A 17,352-nucleotide genomic window follows, 5' to 3' on the forward strand; every position below is an offset into this window, starting at 1 on the left:
CTTTGAACATCACTGAAAAGAAAGCAAGTGCCAGGACACTTGTCATCTGTCAACCTCCTCGGAGCTATGCTCATTGGGAGGGAAGGGGTCCCGGCTTCTCCAGAGCCATTCCGTTCCCCTTGCTTCAGGTCGGCGTCTAGCGGCGCTTTCCCCGCGTGGGTCCCGGGCTCACTGAGCCGCAGTCGCTGCTCTGGTACCTCTCCCAGCCACCCCCTTCGCTCCCTATCTTGGAAACCTCCCTTCTTTCTCCGGGGCGGGGCAGGTGGGGATGATATTTAAACAACAACTAAAGCCAGAACTCTTCTTATATCTGGTCCCCGAGTTGATTCGGACTTGAGCTCTGGAAGGGGGTCCTGCCACTGGGGTGTCCCCGTCCCTACCCACGCCCGGGGCTTCTGCCCCCAGGGATCCTCCTCCCTCTTCCCGGGGTGACTGCTTGGCGCGAAGCGATTGGCGATCCCGGGCGCGATCCCGGGCGCGGATCCACGCGCCGCGTGGGGTGAATGGCCGCGGGAGGAGGATCGGGAGGCGCAGGGCGCAGACCAATAGCGGCCGCCGGTGGGAGTATTTGTTATTCACATGGAAGAGACTAGCCGGTGGCTCGGCCAGCTCACCAACCTCAGCCCCGAGATCAGCCACAAGTGCGGCCGGCCGTGGTGCTCGCCTAGCGCGGTGGCAGCGGAGGCGCTGACATGGAGCTGCGAGCCCCCCGCGGGCTTCCTCACCTCGCCCTCTGCGGGGAGCAGGGTAAGACTCCCCGCTGAGCAGCAGCCACAGAAGAGGACAGCAAGTGCTGAAGCTTAGAAAAACAGCCCCCCTACCTTTCAACTCTCCCCCCCAACCCCGAGCTGGCTGCAAAAGTACTATCCTCCCTCCCCCCCCCGCGCCGCCGATTTTATTGCCGTTTTCATTTCCTCCCCCCAAACCGTGCAGCTGAGAGCCAGGTGTATGCTTTCTTCTCAGATTACTTTAATGATCTGCTGTTTCTGGTCACAAGTAGATGGCTTTGCACACCGGAGTCTGGGAAAGAACTGGCGGGCGGAGAAACGCGGATGGGGAGAGAGGGAGAGTGGGCACCAGGGGGCGAGGGGCTGGCCGGGCATTGGAGCTTGATTGGGTGTCTGTTGATTTTACGTTGCAAATAACAAGGCGGCCACCCCTCTTGTCTTTCCGTGATTACATTCCAGTGAAGAGGTGCGGAATAGAGGGAGCTTAGCTTGGAATTCCCAAGTCTTGGAGATGTGATTCCCCTAAAAGTTTAGACGGTGAATGGGAGATTGAAGGGTAACAGGAGTGGACAGGCACTCCTAGGATGCCCTAAGCCGGCGCGCGGCAGCAGGGTTTTAAATCGCTCTGCCTGGGATTGCTTGGCCTGAGTGACCTCCTGGACCTGCCCTGGTGGAATCTGGACTTGCCCGGCCGAGATGCCCAGGTACAGTGGTTATGCGAATCTAAAGCGAGGGATTTCCGAAGTTAGAGGCTTCCGGGATGAGTTGGGGTAACCCCCGCCTTCCTGAGCTCCGGCTAGATGGATATCTAAACAAGGATCTGGGGAAGAGTTGGGGGTGGGGATGTCGCAGGAAAAGCCTGATAGTTTAGGGGGTCCTCGAGACTCGCATCCCCTGTGCAGCGCTCACACTCTGCCTTGAGTTTGTGATCCCCGAGTTAGCTCCGCGAGGTTGGGATTTCCTTGCCTCCCTCCCCCCAGCTCTGGAGAAAAACGCTGGAGTTCTGAGTGCTGTTGGGGGTGGGGGCAATCTAGATTCAAGGATCTAGAGTTTCCGAAGCCAAGGCAGACGCTCCCTGCAGCTTCTCCGCGGCACCCACGGTCAGAGTGGCCCCTGTGTCAGGAGGACCAGAAAGGGGTGTGGGCGTCTGTAGCCAGCAGGTGTGGTGGGGGCGGAGGCGCTCTCGGACGGGTGCGCTCAGGAGACTGGAGCCTAGGGCGTGCGGGGGTGTAGGTGGCGAGGACTGGGGCGGTGCCGGGGTGCCTGGGAAAAGCTAGAGTAACCAGGTCCTTCCCGCGGCCCTACACTCGACTCTGCTTTGAGCTTATACGGTCTAAGGAACTGGGAGGGAAAAGGGAGATGTGGCGGGGAGGAGGGGGACCCCGGGTGGGGTGAGCGGCTACTGCCTGAGATTTAGAGGGAGACCTCTCAGCCACGAGGCTGGAGTGAGCCCGTTTACTCAAAGGGCTTAGAGGAACCTTGAGGTTCATATAGTTGGTGAAAAATAAAACAGAATCATATCCCCACCAGCACCCCGCCCCCCCATCCGTCTGACAAGCTTCTTTGGTGCAAATGACATGCAGAGGCGCGTGCGAGTCACCCATTGCGCAAGAAGGCACCTCGGAGCTTCCCTGAGGAATTGCTTCTTTCCTAAATTGGGGAGCCTACTTTAAAGGATGTTTGTGTGCCCAGGATAGTGGTGGTGGTGTGTGAATAGGAGAGGACCAGGCCCCCTTCCGCCCCCCCAAGGAGTTCCACCCCTGGAGGGAATACCTTATTTGTCAATTGGGGGTGATCTTTTACCATAGACCGGACAGTGTAGGAATCTCGTGTACACCCGAGAATACACTAGGATCTTGGTCATTCATCCCACCACTGGAAGAACTGAAGACAGGGTTTGCGGTGGAGGTATTTGCAAGAAAAATTACTATCAGGATAAATGCATTCCGACGATAGCTTGTGTTTTGCTTGAAAGAAAAATGAAAAGAGAGAAAGAGCCACCAGCAGGTAGATCTTGGATAAACAGCTTATTGCACTTGACTGTAATTTCCATTTTCCGTTATGAAACTGTTTGTCAATAATTGCAAATGGCTACAGGAACCGCTCGAGTTTATCTTGGTCACTTGCTTGTGAATAGTATCTTGAAAGATCTCGATAGGAGACAATCAGCTGTATGAAATGCACTCTCCCAATCTTGCAAATATATGGCTTGATAATTCTGAAAAGAGCCCAATTCACCAGGGAAATGGTTTTCTAATACAATTTTCCTATCTCAGAGTCAACTACAGGTTGTACTACACCCGAGATAAAGAGAATTTAGGAGGGGAAGCTTTCTAGGAGACATTTTCTCAGAAGGAAGATGCTGAGCACACAGCTGCAAACTGTCTTGTAGGCTCAATTCATTCTATTTGGTTTGTGCTGGCTAGCTTTGCGTGCTCCCACCTCCCCCATGCAAGCTATGGCTGATTGAACAGTTCTAACCATTCGGATCCATAAGGAAGATGGAAAAGGATGAGCCCAGCTGAGCTAAACTGGAGGAGTGCAGAAGAAAGTTAGGGGTCTGGAGTGATGTGCTCTTTTCAGACTTGACTGGGCAGGTTGAAGCTGCTTCCGGGCTTGTTTAATTGGTGTTTATGCAGCAAACAGCCCAGCTGACATTCATGTTGGCAGTATCAAGCACCAATCTTTGTGTAAGAATGTTCCATTGTCTTTAGGGCATGGCGCACTGAATACTGCACGTGCATGCTTGTGCAATGTTGTTTTTCCTTCTAAGTTTCTGCCCCACTGTCTTCTCCCAGTGGGGAACATCAAGGGGACCCTGCTCTACTCTGTGTCACTGCTCTGTCTCAGTATCTTAGAGGATGCTACATAGATATATTTTTTGCTTGGATCCTCAGCAAAACTCTGACCACATCTCAGTGCCTGTTGAATAGGTTGGCTTTCAAAGGTCCAGGAAATTGTTTCTGTTTTCAGGACAGAACCTTGGGTGTTATCAGACTCTCATACTGGGTTTGCCTAGTAGGAGTGGTCATTCCATGTTGTTCTAGGAGGGATTGTGAGCCTGGTAGTCAGCTGTATCTTATCTTTACTTCCATTTCAGGGAAGCTTTTCTTTACTGTTAGAGATTAAGGTTTCAGTTCCTTCCTTTCTTCCTTCCTTTTTACCTTCTCCTCCCTCCCTCCCTTCTTCCCTCCCTCCTGCCTTCTCTTTCCCCCCTTCACTTCCATGTATGTTTTCTTTGATTTAAAGTTCTTGGTGCTTTGGCAAGTTGAAGCAGACTCATCCACTGACTGGCAGGGTCTTGAGCATAGTTTTATCTCACCTGGGTCCCATCACTGCTGGGATGATTTGAGGGGCACTATAGAAAGAGGGTGGCCAATACAGCTCCTTTCTCTATTTGGTTGTACCCCCCCCCCCGTCTACTAATGGTGGTAAGATATTATGACTTTTCCTAGGAACCATTTTAAAAACACAGATGTTCCAGCTGGAGGGAGATCATCAGGTCTTGACACCAGGGGTATTAACCCGTAGTGCTAAAAGTGCTCTACTTTGCTCACTACTTATACGTTTTCCTGTTTTCACGACAGAAGAATGTCTTGTATTTTAAGAATGACCCATAGGGCTCTTTGAATATCTGTGGCCTTCAGGTCAGACACTGTAGTTCCAAGAACTTCCCGTCATGCCTTCCAGTTTTCCTTTGAGCTCTCCCTTTTGGTACAGACTTTCTAAAGTTGATTCTTGGCTACATGCCTGTTGCTAAGGTCTGAGCTTCTATGCTGGTCATGGTAAAGTGTTTTCCTCAGATCTAAGCATGACGTGCAAGTAAAATATTTTTGTTCTGGGACTGGTTATTAAGCCAATACTATCCCCGTGCATTTTTATATCACTTGGCAGTTTAACAAGTCCTTTAATGTACATTATGACATTTGATGTCACACCCAGCAGGAAGGCAGAAATCAGTTAACACTTTAAGAAAAAAAACAGGTTAATTAAATTACCCAAAGACTAGACTCAGACTCCCCTAGGACCCCAGGTATCCTACTAACACCTTACACAGTCACATCAGAGTCTCATTCCCAGAGGCTTTGAGGTTGGGAACAGAATGTAAGGACAATTACAGTCCTGCATGTGAACTCTCACCTGAGACTTCAGACAAGAGTCACAAAACCTGTCTCAGGTTCTCATGTCCACGTGGGGCTGTGATGCCAACCTTATAGGTGGATTTTAGGAGAAAATGAGACCATGTGTGTGAGGTGCCACTGTCAGTATTCAGTAAGCTGGCTTCACCCTCTTCTAATCTGACACATACTATAAATGTGGTCTGTTTATGCTATGACTTTTATTTACTGTTGTCAGGGAAGGACTCCAGTCTGTCCCCCACTAAGGAAGCACACAGGCAGCAGTCTAGGACATAGACAAAATGTGACATATTTCCAAACAATCTAGACAGCTGCAAGTATGGGAAATGCCTGGGTTTGCAGTCATAGGAGCTGATGGTGATGCTTCCCCTGGATAGCTCTTTGTGTTAAAGAGATGAATTCGTTTAAATCCGATTTTTTTAAATGCATGGGGTTTAGGTATTAAAAGAAACGTGTGGTGAATTCCTTTGTTATGCAAATAATCAGAGTCTAATTTATCTGTTTAGTAGTTAAGAATCTTCTAGATCTGCTCTGCTCTGCTTGTATAAAGGAACATTTAGAACCTTCTCTCACCGACTGGGGGTGGTGTGGGGGTTACTTGCTTGCAAGCAGAACCAGTTATTGTGCTCAGCTGACAAAGCCTTGGTCTCCTGTTTGAGTAACTCCCATAGTCTCTCATTATTGAGTAACATAGTCTTAGAAGAGGAAGCTGGAAGGCACCTTAGAGCTGGTAGGGTCACAGCACCATTCCACAGATTAGCAAGTAGAAGCACACTGAGATGAAGTGCCCTGTTCAGTGTTCCCAGCTAGTGACTGACTGTCAGACAGAAGTCTAATTCCAGGCCTCTGTTGCCAGGGGAGGACTCACTTTGTCCCCACTAAGGGTCTACATAGGCAGCAGTCTGGGACATAGACAAAATATGATGTATTTCCAAGCAATCTAGAGAGCTGGGAAATGCCCTTTGGTGTTAAAGAGCTGAACAGATACAGTGCTTCCCCAGGATAGCCCTTTGTGTTAGAGAGCCAGACAGATATAGGATGGGAATGCTGCTTTTTGTGAGAAAAGCGTTTTATTTCTTGGCTAATGATATGTTTTGCACAAGAATCTTACTCTGTCAGTGCTACACATTGGAGGAAGGCATGAGGGGTGGTCCTTAGGGCTGGTTGTCTTGTTCCACATTTGACGTTTGAAAGTCTGAATATTTTCCAGCTCTTTGAGGGCTTCAGAAATATCCCTCTGGAAATGTCCCACAATTGTCCTTTTCTAATTTGCACATTACTGTTTCTTGAACTAACCTCTGGGAAATACATATAATCACAGAAGACTTCCATGGGGTGGTGGAGCCCTCAGGCTCACTGAACTGCCATGGCCAGTCTCTGCACTACTGGGGCTGTCTCAAAGGACAGGGCCCACCTTAGGGATCTGGTGATTTTCAGGTGTTGCTGTTTACTAATCTGGGTTTAGGACTGAACTTGTTCTATCTGTGCTTTTTTTCACCCTTCGCCTAAACAGAGTTAATGAAAAGCAGCATTTGAAAATCCTTTGAGATGCAGTTATGTGCTTGGAGACTTTCATACAGGGAGCACATAGAGAAAATAAAACGTGAGCCCATGGCACAGGCCTGTAATTCAGCCAGGTCTGTAGGACAGTCAGTAACGGTGGTATAGAGCTTAGAAGGGACAGAGAAGGGTGAGATGGAAGCCTGCACAGCTAAGCTTCCTGAGTGGTAGCCACCACCTCGTGACCCAGCAGCAGTGACAGCAGCTTGCTGTCTTCAGAATTTCCAGAGAGCAGGACTCTCACCTTCTTGAAATGTCTATCAGAGCAGGGAAGGTTTCAACCAAGCCCAGAGCATGGTCAGTTTGGGAGGAGAGCTATTTTACTTCAGATCAAACACAGCACAGGAAGAAAAGCTGTTTGGAGCTGTAGCTCAGAAAGGCCATTATTTCTTTGAAAATATTGATTCCAACAATGAATTTGGATTAAAGTCCAGAAGAATTCTAAGAGAGCTGGATTAAGCAATATAAGATTATATTGCCACGAAACATAAAGTTTGTAGTTATTTAGTTTTCCATGGACTTTCACATGTTATCTTTGCTTAGAGTTTAAAAGGGAAACTGAACCTTCCAGGTCTGCTATTTTTATGGTAGTGTATCAGGCTCTGAAACAACTGTAATATTTAAATAATTTATACATAGGTCACGTATTACTTTTCAAGTGATGAACGGAATTCAGAGTTCAGTAAACACTTCACCAACTGGGCGAATAGTCAGAGTTGCTCTGTTTTCGGTAGAAAAAGAATGACAGACCAGATTGATGCCTGCTTACTGAGCTTGTACCCTGGGCCAGATACAGTTTTGTAGTATGGACCTGTTAGCAAGTTCTGTCTCCCCTTACAGATAAGAAAACTGAGGACTAGAGAGCTTGTATGCAACTAATTCCATGCTGCAGAGGAGGAGGCTCCAGGAAACATCCATCCAACAAGTTGTCCACTAAGCGATTGCCCAAGGGAATCCCCCATCTGCCTCCCACCCCCCATGCCCATGCTCCAGAAGATCACAGATGGGGTGGATACTGGGTTGGCCCAACACATAGTCCTGGTTCTGGGCTTGGCTGGCTGCTCACCAGGGTGAGCTCTCCAGCATTGCCCTGGCTAGTTCAACCCTCGCAGTGATTGATGAGCAAGGGACAGGATCAATTCTCCTGCTTTCACATCCTCAGGGTGGGCTCTCCCACACCTACACCTTCAGGGCCAGCTCTCCTGTGTTGTCCAGGCAAGGTGTAGGGGCCACACTCACTCCCGAGTGGGGCAGCTGATGAGGGGCAGGGACAGCTCTCCCACTCTTATGACCTTAGGGCCAGCTCTTCCACCTCCTGAGTCCTTGATGGGCTGTAGCGGGGCGATGATCTCTCTCTTACCCATTCTGCCACGTGGCAGATGAGTAATTGGGGCAGCTCTCCCATGCTCACAACAAAGGGATTGGGTCACCCACACCTCCGCCAACAGGGTCGGCTCTATTGTGCTGTCAGGCAAGGTGCAGGGTCCATTTTCCCTAGTGTTGCAGCTGATAAGGGGAGAGTTAGCTCCCTTGGCCACCACAGGTGGCAGGGTGGGGAACATCTTTCCCTTGCTCTCACCACCACATGGCAGATGAGGGGGCTGTGGCCAGCTAGTCCACTCTCATAACCTCAGGGCTATCTTACTGGAACCTCGGCCAACAGGGTCAGCTCTACTGCCGAGGCAAGGAGCAGGGCCTGCTTTCCTGAGTGTTGCAGCTGACTGCGGGGGCAGGTGTAGGGCAGGGTCATTGAAATTTCTTCTTCATTTACCCAATTTATTCTAGGTTCAGCCGGTGTGGACTTGGTCTCAAGCTCTTAGTTTTATCACATTTTATCACGCTGTAACTAGTCTTCCTTGTGAGACTGTAAAACACAGTCCTAACTGTACTCACCGGGAATTAATCGCAAGCCCAGTTTCACCCAGAAACTCAGGTGGGCTTCCTCAGTGTTTCCTTTTGCGGAATGCTTGGGTTCAGGCTGTTGTGGACTCTGCGAGGGAAACAGTTGCCAGGTGAAGTGAGTGGGGGAGATAATCGGAAAAAGGACTACATATCTGGGGCAGTGCAGAGGGAATCAAGGTACAGCACGTGGCAGGAGGCAAGGGACATTTTGTGCAGGCAGCCTGGAGACATCTTAGCAGAAGGGCCAGCACTTGGCTGGGGCTCTCAGTGCACACTCAGGAAGTCAGCACAGTAGTTGGCTAAGAGCCTCTCTTCAAACCTGGAAATGAAAAACAGTGCAACTATCTCTGAAGGCACTTGGGCATATGTTCAGTTGTCCTCCAGGGAAGCACCGTCCCTTTTTAATTTTTTTTCCAGGACAAAGAAGATGGAAAGAGAATTTTATGAACTGGAACTTGAACAAGTGAATGGGAAACGCAAGCAGATGTGGGTTGGCTGGGGTGGAGGGAAACGGTCCAGATTTCAGATTCAAGTGTAAATAGGTTAGAAATGAACATTGGATTAAGCATCCTGCAAGAGTATACTGTTGCTGCTCATTCTCGTCATTACACGTACATTTCAAATCTCCCTTTCCTTTTGCTAAGTCTGTTCTCATTTCCAGTTAAACTTTCAATGGTTCTGTAAGGATCTTGTGGAATCCTTTAAGCACAAAGGCCCCAGAATAAGGTTTCCCTTGGTTTGCCCATAGATGCTTTCACTCTAGGTTACTTCTAGTCTTGTTGAAATGACTGCTTTCCCCCCACCGAGTCAGACAAAATTAAGAAGCTTCCCAATTGATCTCTGATGTGTTTCCTAGTGATGCTCGCATCAAGGCATGTTTACTTCAGAACTGCAAGCATGCCCACTGCTTCCACCCTGACAAATTAATTGGGAACTCTGACAATGGCAACAGGAAGATCTTCACATGTAACCCTCCCTATGTGTTTGATTTTCAAGTCTTTGTTTTATTACCAGAGGACAATAGGATTGTTGATATGAGGTAGAGGATGTACTATGCTAAATGTCTCTTCAAGCTACAAGATATTTTCAGACTTTCTTGTAGCTTGTCCCTCCTTTCCTCTCTTTTCTCCTTCTTCCTCCCTCCTTCCCTTTCTGTGATTGAATAGTCACTGTTTCCCACTGGGGAATCTGGGCTACTGAAAAAAAAAAGTCATTAACAGATGACTGGCTTGTTGAACAAGTCACAGAAAATAACCTTTCATTATCTTCTGGACAAGATTTAAATGCGACATTTATATAGCTGTAAAAGGTAAGGGAGGTTTGACAAGACATAATGCCATCAATCACAGGAATTTTACCTTTCTGGAAATAAGACTTATTGAACTAAAATGATAAATAAAAATATGTTCTGGTTTGAAAGAAGTGATCTGGCTGCTGAGGCTTTTCTGTTTCTCTTGCTCTAAACATGTCATCAATCTCCCTGCTTAGATGCAGTGCAGCCAGGTGTTCAGAATCACAGGGGACCGGAAAGAGTTAGTTCTTTGTGGATAGGGGAAATAAAAAAGTTGGAACCGATGGGGCTTAAGTATATAAAAAAATACAGCCTTACTGAATTGAATCCCCCCTTTTCTTCCTCTTCTTCCCAGGAACGATTCTGCTACAGGGCTGAATTCAAGAACATGAATTGTTGACCTCATGCCAACATCAGGACCTCAGATGTCATTCTAATTTATTTGAAAACTGGCTTTATGTGGAAATAAACTTGAACCAAGTGTCTGTTGGAAGTTCACTGTGAAGTCCGGACCAAGAAAACCTGCTGAACTTCCCAGAGCCTTCCCCCATGGGCCCTGATGGTAGACTCCAAAAGGTGCAGCCCCAGGTGGTCCCCCTTCTTCTGTGGCAAGAGTAAACTTCGGGTCACAGATTGCAATACCACCTGTGGAGAAAATGGTATGCGAGGGAAAGCGAGCAGCCTCTTGCCCTTGTTTCTTTCTCTTGACTGCCAAGTTCTATTGGATCCTCACAATGATGCAAAGAACTCACAGCCAGGAGTATGCCCATTCCATCCGGGTGGATGGGGACATCATTCTGGGGGGTCTTTTCCCTGTTCATGCAAAGGGAGAGAGAGGGGTACCTTGTGGGGAGCTAAAGAAGGAAAAGGGGATCCACAGACTAGAGGCCATGCTTTATGCAATCGACCAGATTAACAAGGACCCTGATCTCCTCTCCAATATCACTCTGGGTGTCCGGATCCTTGACACATGCTCCAGGGACACCTATGCTTTGGAGCAGTCGCTAACTTTTGTGCAGGCATTGATAGAGAAAGATGCGTCTGATGTGAAGTGTGCTAATGGAGATCCACCCATATTTACTAAGCCCGACAAGATTTCTGGTGTCATAGGTGCTGCAGCAAGCTCCGTGTCCATCATGGTGGCTAACATTTTAAGACTTTTTAAGGTAGGTAAAGACATTGCCTTTTCACCCGGTGTGAAGAATCAGGAATCTTTATGATTCCAAATGTGGGCTTAAAGACGAAAGGGGAGATGAAGATGCCAATAGACACTGTGTCACTGGGTTCCTCAAATGGGGCATTCTGTGCTACGTGCCTACCCATATCACTTCAGTTCCTTTTGTTATGGTTAAATGGATTAATCCTGACCGTGTTTTCCCAAAGAGAATGTTGGTAAGCTCTGTGAAGTGTTTGGTCCTTGCTGTCTGGGGCTAACCTCCCCAGGGAGGCTCACTTTAAGTCAAAGCAAGAATCTTTAGAGAATCATAAGCCCTTAGTGTATTTATCATACAGAACACTCCCTCTCTACTTGAGGTATGTGTGAGATAATTTACTTGGTATAACTTCTTCAAGGTGGGATGCTCTGTTATGACAAAAACTCCTATGTGAAGAAACAGTATTTATTACTAATGTGTAGATGGCAGCGACATTCTAGGAGATGAGATGGCCATAAAGTTGTCAGGCTTATTATAACTTGAATAGAGCAGAACCTCATTAATTCAGAATACTCTGATGCAGACTGGAAATAATTACATATAATTCTTATTGAGTTAATAGTTCAAATTTGGTAGGAAGCAATCAAGACATTTTGATTTGGGTTTGATGATCTATTATCTATATACTTTCTTTATAATATTGACTAAAATTGCCAATATAAAATAATATATGTGAAAACACTTTGCAGGTACAAAGCACCATAAAAATAAAGTCATTGTAACTCACCATTTTATTAACTTTCTCATTTTATTTATTAATATCTTTATGTAGTCTTTTGAAATAGACACGATTTTAAAATTGGAAATAGTTTTCACTCTGATTTCTTACTCATTGGGATTTGACTTTTCCAACTGAACCTGAATTAATGAGGCTTTATTTTATATATAAAAAACTATTCCTATGCATATCAGATTTAAAGTTGGACTGATGACAGATAGAGTGACAAAAATGAACAAAGTAATGGAAAACTTCACAAAAATGGATGAAAGGGATTGAATCAAAGGCTTTCTCTTGGGCAGATATCTTGGGGGCCAGTTTAGTTTGGTCTGTGTTTCATATTGTAATCCTCTCTGTAACATTCCCAAAGAGGCTGCCCAACCTCTGTGTGAATCTCCTTTATTCAAAATGAGAATGTGAAGAGGTTAGTTTAATGGCTGTTTTCAGATGGATGATGTTGCCTCAAAGGAGGAGGCTGCTCTCTATGTCTCACAGAAGCTGTGTCTAAGGCATTCTAAAGGGGGAATCAAAAGGCCTTGGGGAGCATGGGAGACACTTTAGCAAGACATTAGAAGAGTTGCCTGCCAGTGAAAGGTCTTGAAATGAGAACTGGCAGCCAGAGGTCTCTCATTCTGCATCCCTGGGAGCCTTGAAGAGAAGCCAGGCAGTTGTAAGTAGGGACCCTAGGGATGGCTACCTCCTTGCCCAGAGGTGAGACAGAGTGAGGACTCCCACCTACTGGATCTAGGGTTCTTCTCAGGACTTCTGATCTGTGCCTCATGGTGTTTCCTGCTCTTGGCTAGGGTCCAGACCAGCTATTTCCACAGCGCATCTCCTCTCTCCCATTCAGCCTCCCTCCTCACTTGTTCTTGACAAATCTACCATTAGAGATGAGGGAAACCTTCATGATGATTTTCTCCTTTTGGGGATCTTCCTTGTATATATTAATTACTGTTCTAGCCACCCCATAGTTATCTTTTTTACATTGCTTTTTCTGTGGTCTGGTTACCACCCCAAAACACAAGAATTTGAAGAGTGAAAGAGATAAGGTACTAACCGGAGATATCCAAAGCTTATTTATGTTACTTTTTGGTCATAGAATGAACTCACCTATAAGACAATGATAATATTTCTATATTAGATTGTTGGGTTTCTTTAGTGAGAAAATGCAGGTGACATGTACCTTTAGTACCTGGATTTGCCCTTTGTTTCCTAGGCTGCTGAAGGAAATTTCAAGCCATTTGAAGACAAGAGGAGAGCTTTTGTTTTGTAAAATTGGGTCTAGCTTGTCTCAGCTTGGTTCTTCCCTCATTAGGCAACTCTTTTGCTATTTCTGGGTACTTGTAGAGGGAGTCTATCTGATGGAGTGAACTATATTTGGTCCTTTGAACACAGTCAATGTTCCAGGCCAACTCCAGAGAGACACTGGCCTGCATACCTAGGGGGTCCCTGGCTACCCCTTGAAGGAACATGTAGTGGGGAGCTCACTTTTAGCCAGAAGAGGGCAGTGACTGTGATAAATGACATTACTACCATCAGCACACTGGCATAGAGAAACATTTAACTTATGTCTTAACCATGTTACTAGATTTGAGAAACTCATCTCATTCAAAAGTCAGTCAGCAAAGTGTAGCTCCTCCCATTTTCCAGCTGAACCTGAAGCACAAGAATGCCAACCAGATAATCTCACCTTATCATGGTCTTGCCTCCATTTACTTGCATGATTTATGTGCAACCTTCAGCTTGAACTTCAACTGTGATTGTAATTAGCAGATGATGGTGGCTGTTCATGGGAAACAAAATGGCTCTCTTTAATGTGGATGACTTCTGTTTATACCCATATGCTAGGGCTGACTTGAAATATTACAATGGTTATCAAAGGAATGTTTGACAAATTATTACATTAGAGATTGAGATATAGTTTCATTTTGAAAAATATTAATTTTCCTAATGCAATGCCATGATGAGATGAATGATGAATGAAAGTAAGTTTTAGGCATGAACCTTAGGACTGTTCAAAGTCCCTGAAGGAAGCATATGACCCATAGAATCCAAAAGGAAATCCAAGCATCAAACTTATCTCCTCTTGGTTCTTGAGGGAGACAGTGCTGTTGCATCTTTGTTTCTCTTATCAAAACTCTTAGGCAAATGAGAAAAAACAGCCCCTTCACTTAGAGGAAGCTAGACAGGGAGTTGGAGCAGTGACTTCCTGGAAACAGGGAATGCCTGTGCATCACTGAAACTCCCCCAGAGGAGTGGTCCTCAGTCTGAGGGCAGGTAAGTATAGCTTAGGCCGCTTTCCTCCTTGTCTCCAAGGAAGCTTTTCACACTGTAGGACCTGAGAATGAACATAATTTCTTGCTCTCCTCCGGGGACTGTTTTCACCAAGAGGAATGGATGTGATTTAACATCCCGTAGAAATGTTGGAGTAGAGCTGGACTTGAAAGCCACAGAATCAGGTTTTAATGTTTTGAACTTTATAGAAGCAGAAGCATTACTATGCACTCACACACACACACACACACACACACACATACACACGTGTGCATGCACACACACACACACACACACACACTGATATCAGGCACAGTGGTTGTCTAGGTGATCTCTATAGCAAGTTAATAGCTTCAGGTAACGGTACTATCAATTGGGATAATGTGTAATTGTGAAATAGCAGAGTTCCTTTGATTTCAAAGGTAAAAATGAAGTGTCTGAGATTCTGAACTTTAGAAAACTCAGTGAAATCAGGGGATTAAAAAGAGTATCAAAATCAGGTGTCTTTTGGAAACTTTGACTGATATGCCCAGAGATACAATTTGTTTATAAAGAGCTCAAACAGTTCTTTCTCTTGAATGTTCCCCATCTTCCTCTTTGAATGAGAGGAAATCAGTTTCTCAAAACACTAAACATTTGCCTTACTTCCAGTAAAGACTGAGTTTTCTAGGTTAAAGGTGACACATTGGCACTGGAGTAACTCACATCAATGTCCACAAAGACACATGGGTTATAAGAGGACAGTGTCCGGTGCAATTTCTCTCTCCTGTTTGGCTGGTTAATTTTACGTGGATTGTTAATTTTCCATTCTTGAAGAATAGGCTTTAGACAGCCTGTGGTGTGTCCTCCAAAAGCAATCAGATGAAATGTCAGGAGAAATCATTTGTGTGAGAGCTAGATGAGCTTTCTCCATGTGGATTTGTGCTTTTTAATCATGTAGTTATAAATGACTAACAATGATCTTTATGTTAAGTCAATGAAATACAGAGAATTCTCTCATTCTCCTGCAAGTTTTGTCTACTTCACAGTGTTTATGAAGACATATTTTTCTCCAAAAGACTCAATTGTACCAACTGCTAAAGCCATGTGTTTTGTAAGTTATTTATTGCCACAATGAGTTTTATTAACTGTTAGACAATGAAAGGCAAATCTGTCATGTTTGGGCTCATCTGGTTAGGATGGATGGGTAAGTGAGCATACTGAATAAACTCTGCAACAGGTAACATTTCATGTAAATCCTGTTTGATAACAAATAGACAATGGGAAGTGGAAAGTGAGACACCTTCATACAGTCGTTTAGTTTTAAGCATCTTTGTAAAAAGAGCACCCCCTCTTTTGACTCGGCAGGTGGGCACTCTCTTACAAAGGCACTAGCAATGGTTTCAGATGAGAAAGAGCACTTCAGATGTGCAGCGGGAGATATCTATAACACAGCTATATCACTGTTAATGTCCCTCCCCCAGCCCTCTGAGAGCTATCATTCCCTGAACCCTAGGACAAAGGCCTACCTCTGCTAAGCAAAATCATCCTGCTTTGCTTGGCGAGGTTATCAGAGAGGCAGCCATCACATCCCCTTCTTGGCATCCATCCTACGCTATTGTACTTGCTTGCCTGTCTTTGCCCTCCACTAGACAAGTACCAAGTGGGCAGGTTCCATTTCTTTGTTATTGGCTATTTCATTTCTAGCCCCTAGTCTTACCCTGTCTGGGAACCTAATAAACATGTGAATAGATGAATGAATGAATGAATGGAAGAATCAACCATATCTTCTACTCACTTATCTCGATACCAAATACTGGAAATAATATTTAGTTAGACAGGAAAACAAAATCAAATTTTACTTTCTGTGTACACCTCCAGGAGAGGAGACAGACGGAGCAAGGGGAGAAAGAGAGAAAGAAAGCAGTGAGTGTATTTTGGGTGTTCCTATTTTCACGTACTCCCTCACACTCCTGTGCATTTGCATCTCCTTCAGGTAGACCCCTAAAATTGAAAATTAAACAAGCACCATACGCGAGTGCATTCTCATTTGGGAAGATTTGAGCGACAAATAATAGTCTGAAATGGGAAGAGTCCACTCCCCAGCACATCTATTAATAAAATGACACATGCAGACATTATTTTATTTATAGATATGCCTTATGACTTTCTTTTCTACTTAATATATGCAGGAGAGACTTGTATGTTGGTTAATGCAGGTCTGCCTCAGTAATTCTCAATTCTGTAAGTCAAGAATTACCTGGATAGATGGATGCTCAGATTCTTACCGGTACCAAAGAAACTGGGCAAAGCTCTATCTACCTTCATATCTCTTGGAATATTTCCAGGTGATTCCGTGTTGGTCTAGGATTGGGAACTTTCAAGATTCCTCTTTCATTTTTAGTGGCTGGTGTGTTTTAATTATGGGTAGACCATAATTTACTTTTACAAATCCCTAATAGGGAAGTAATCAGAGATTGTTCCTTTTGATTTAAATTTAAAAAACTGTCGTAACAATGCCAAGACCTCACCCAAACACTGTTAGCCCTAGTGGGAACTCAATTCTTGTGTCATAGAACCCTTTCTTGGACCAACACAGAGGCTGCCTTATGAATAGTCAAGCCCATCTCCCCATCAGGCTGTCTCACACAATTCAGGCCTGTAGCATAGACCAAGGCTTTTCTCAACATGCAGTAATTTAGAACCAGTGTCCTAGTCTTGCACCCAGGCTATGAAAGGAACATCATGTTTCCTGTTTTGTGGAGTAGATTTTTAAGCTTGGTGAATTTAAATCTTTCTCACTTTCCTTGTCTGAATCCTCCAAGAGCCTGAAATCCTACAGCGAATACTGAAGACACCTTAAGAGCTTACTAGGTGATTAATGCCTATCTTTTGGGCTCTTTGAGCAATGAGGATGCTTTAAAAGTAGCCAAAAGGCTTTCTAATAGACTGGCTTATGATTAGATAAAATACTCCTTTTTGTTGTTGTTGTTTACGAAGTGGCCTGTAAACCTTTCTGGAAAAAGTTAGAGTGGAGGTAAATAAATAAATAAATCTGCATAAGGAAAGTGCTTTCCTATTCATTTTTCCCTAAAGATAGCAATTAAAATATAAAATAAAATAAACGTTTATTTTACAACCTTTATTTATTTATTTTTAGCCACTTTTGGGTTTACAGAAAAGCTAAAGATTGCAGTGAGTTTATTTGGCTTTCAGCTCAGGTATCTTTGATAGATTTTGTTTTTATTTTATTTATTTTTTTATTAACAACCAAAGGCTACCTCTTCCTAAGGAGGCTTAAACCCTGGAGGCTGTCTGTGGCTATGGTTCAGTGGCTCACAAACTCAGCTTGCATCAAAATCACCCTGGGGCCTTGTTGAAGTTCAGATTGCTGAGCCCACCTTTGGAGTTTCTGATTCAGTAGGTACAGGAAGGGTCTGAAAACTGGCATTTCGAAAGGTTCCCAAGTGTTGCTGACGTTGCTGTTTCGCAGCCCATGCTCTGAGAACCAATGCTCCACATAAATTGCTTGCTGGCTGACTTAGCA

General features: G+C 45.0%; 1 protein-coding gene across 6 annotated transcripts in view; it reads left to right on the forward strand.

Moving 5' to 3' along the window:
- The window catches only part of Grm8 (glutamate metabotropic receptor 8), an 865,501-nt gene that overhangs the window by 60,995 nt on the left and 787,154 nt on the right, over nucleotides 1–17,352 (forward strand). Inside the window, exons 1-2 of one of the 6 annotated variants that reach the window (XM_040728576.1) lie at nucleotides 331–747; nucleotides 9,976–10,786. In XM_040728576.1, the coding sequence (XP_040584510.1) occupies nucleotides 10,277–10,786 (510 nt within the window). In that variant the 5' untranslated portion in view covers nucleotides 331–747; nucleotides 9,976–10,276. Of the gene's footprint in view, nucleotides 1–330; nucleotides 748–1,077; nucleotides 1,433–1,769; nucleotides 1,889–9,975; nucleotides 10,787–17,352 lie in introns of those variants that run through there. The other 5 variants (XM_040728575.1, XM_040728577.1, XM_040728580.1 and 2 more) reach the window with 5 other exon arrangements.

This window comes from Mesocricetus auratus, unplaced genomic scaffold, assembly GCF_017639785.1.
Source record: "Mesocricetus auratus isolate SY011 unplaced genomic scaffold, BCM_Maur_2.0 Super-Scaffold_100019, whole genome shotgun sequence".
Lineage (NCBI taxonomy): Eukaryota > Metazoa > Chordata > Mammalia > Rodentia > Cricetidae > Mesocricetus > Mesocricetus auratus.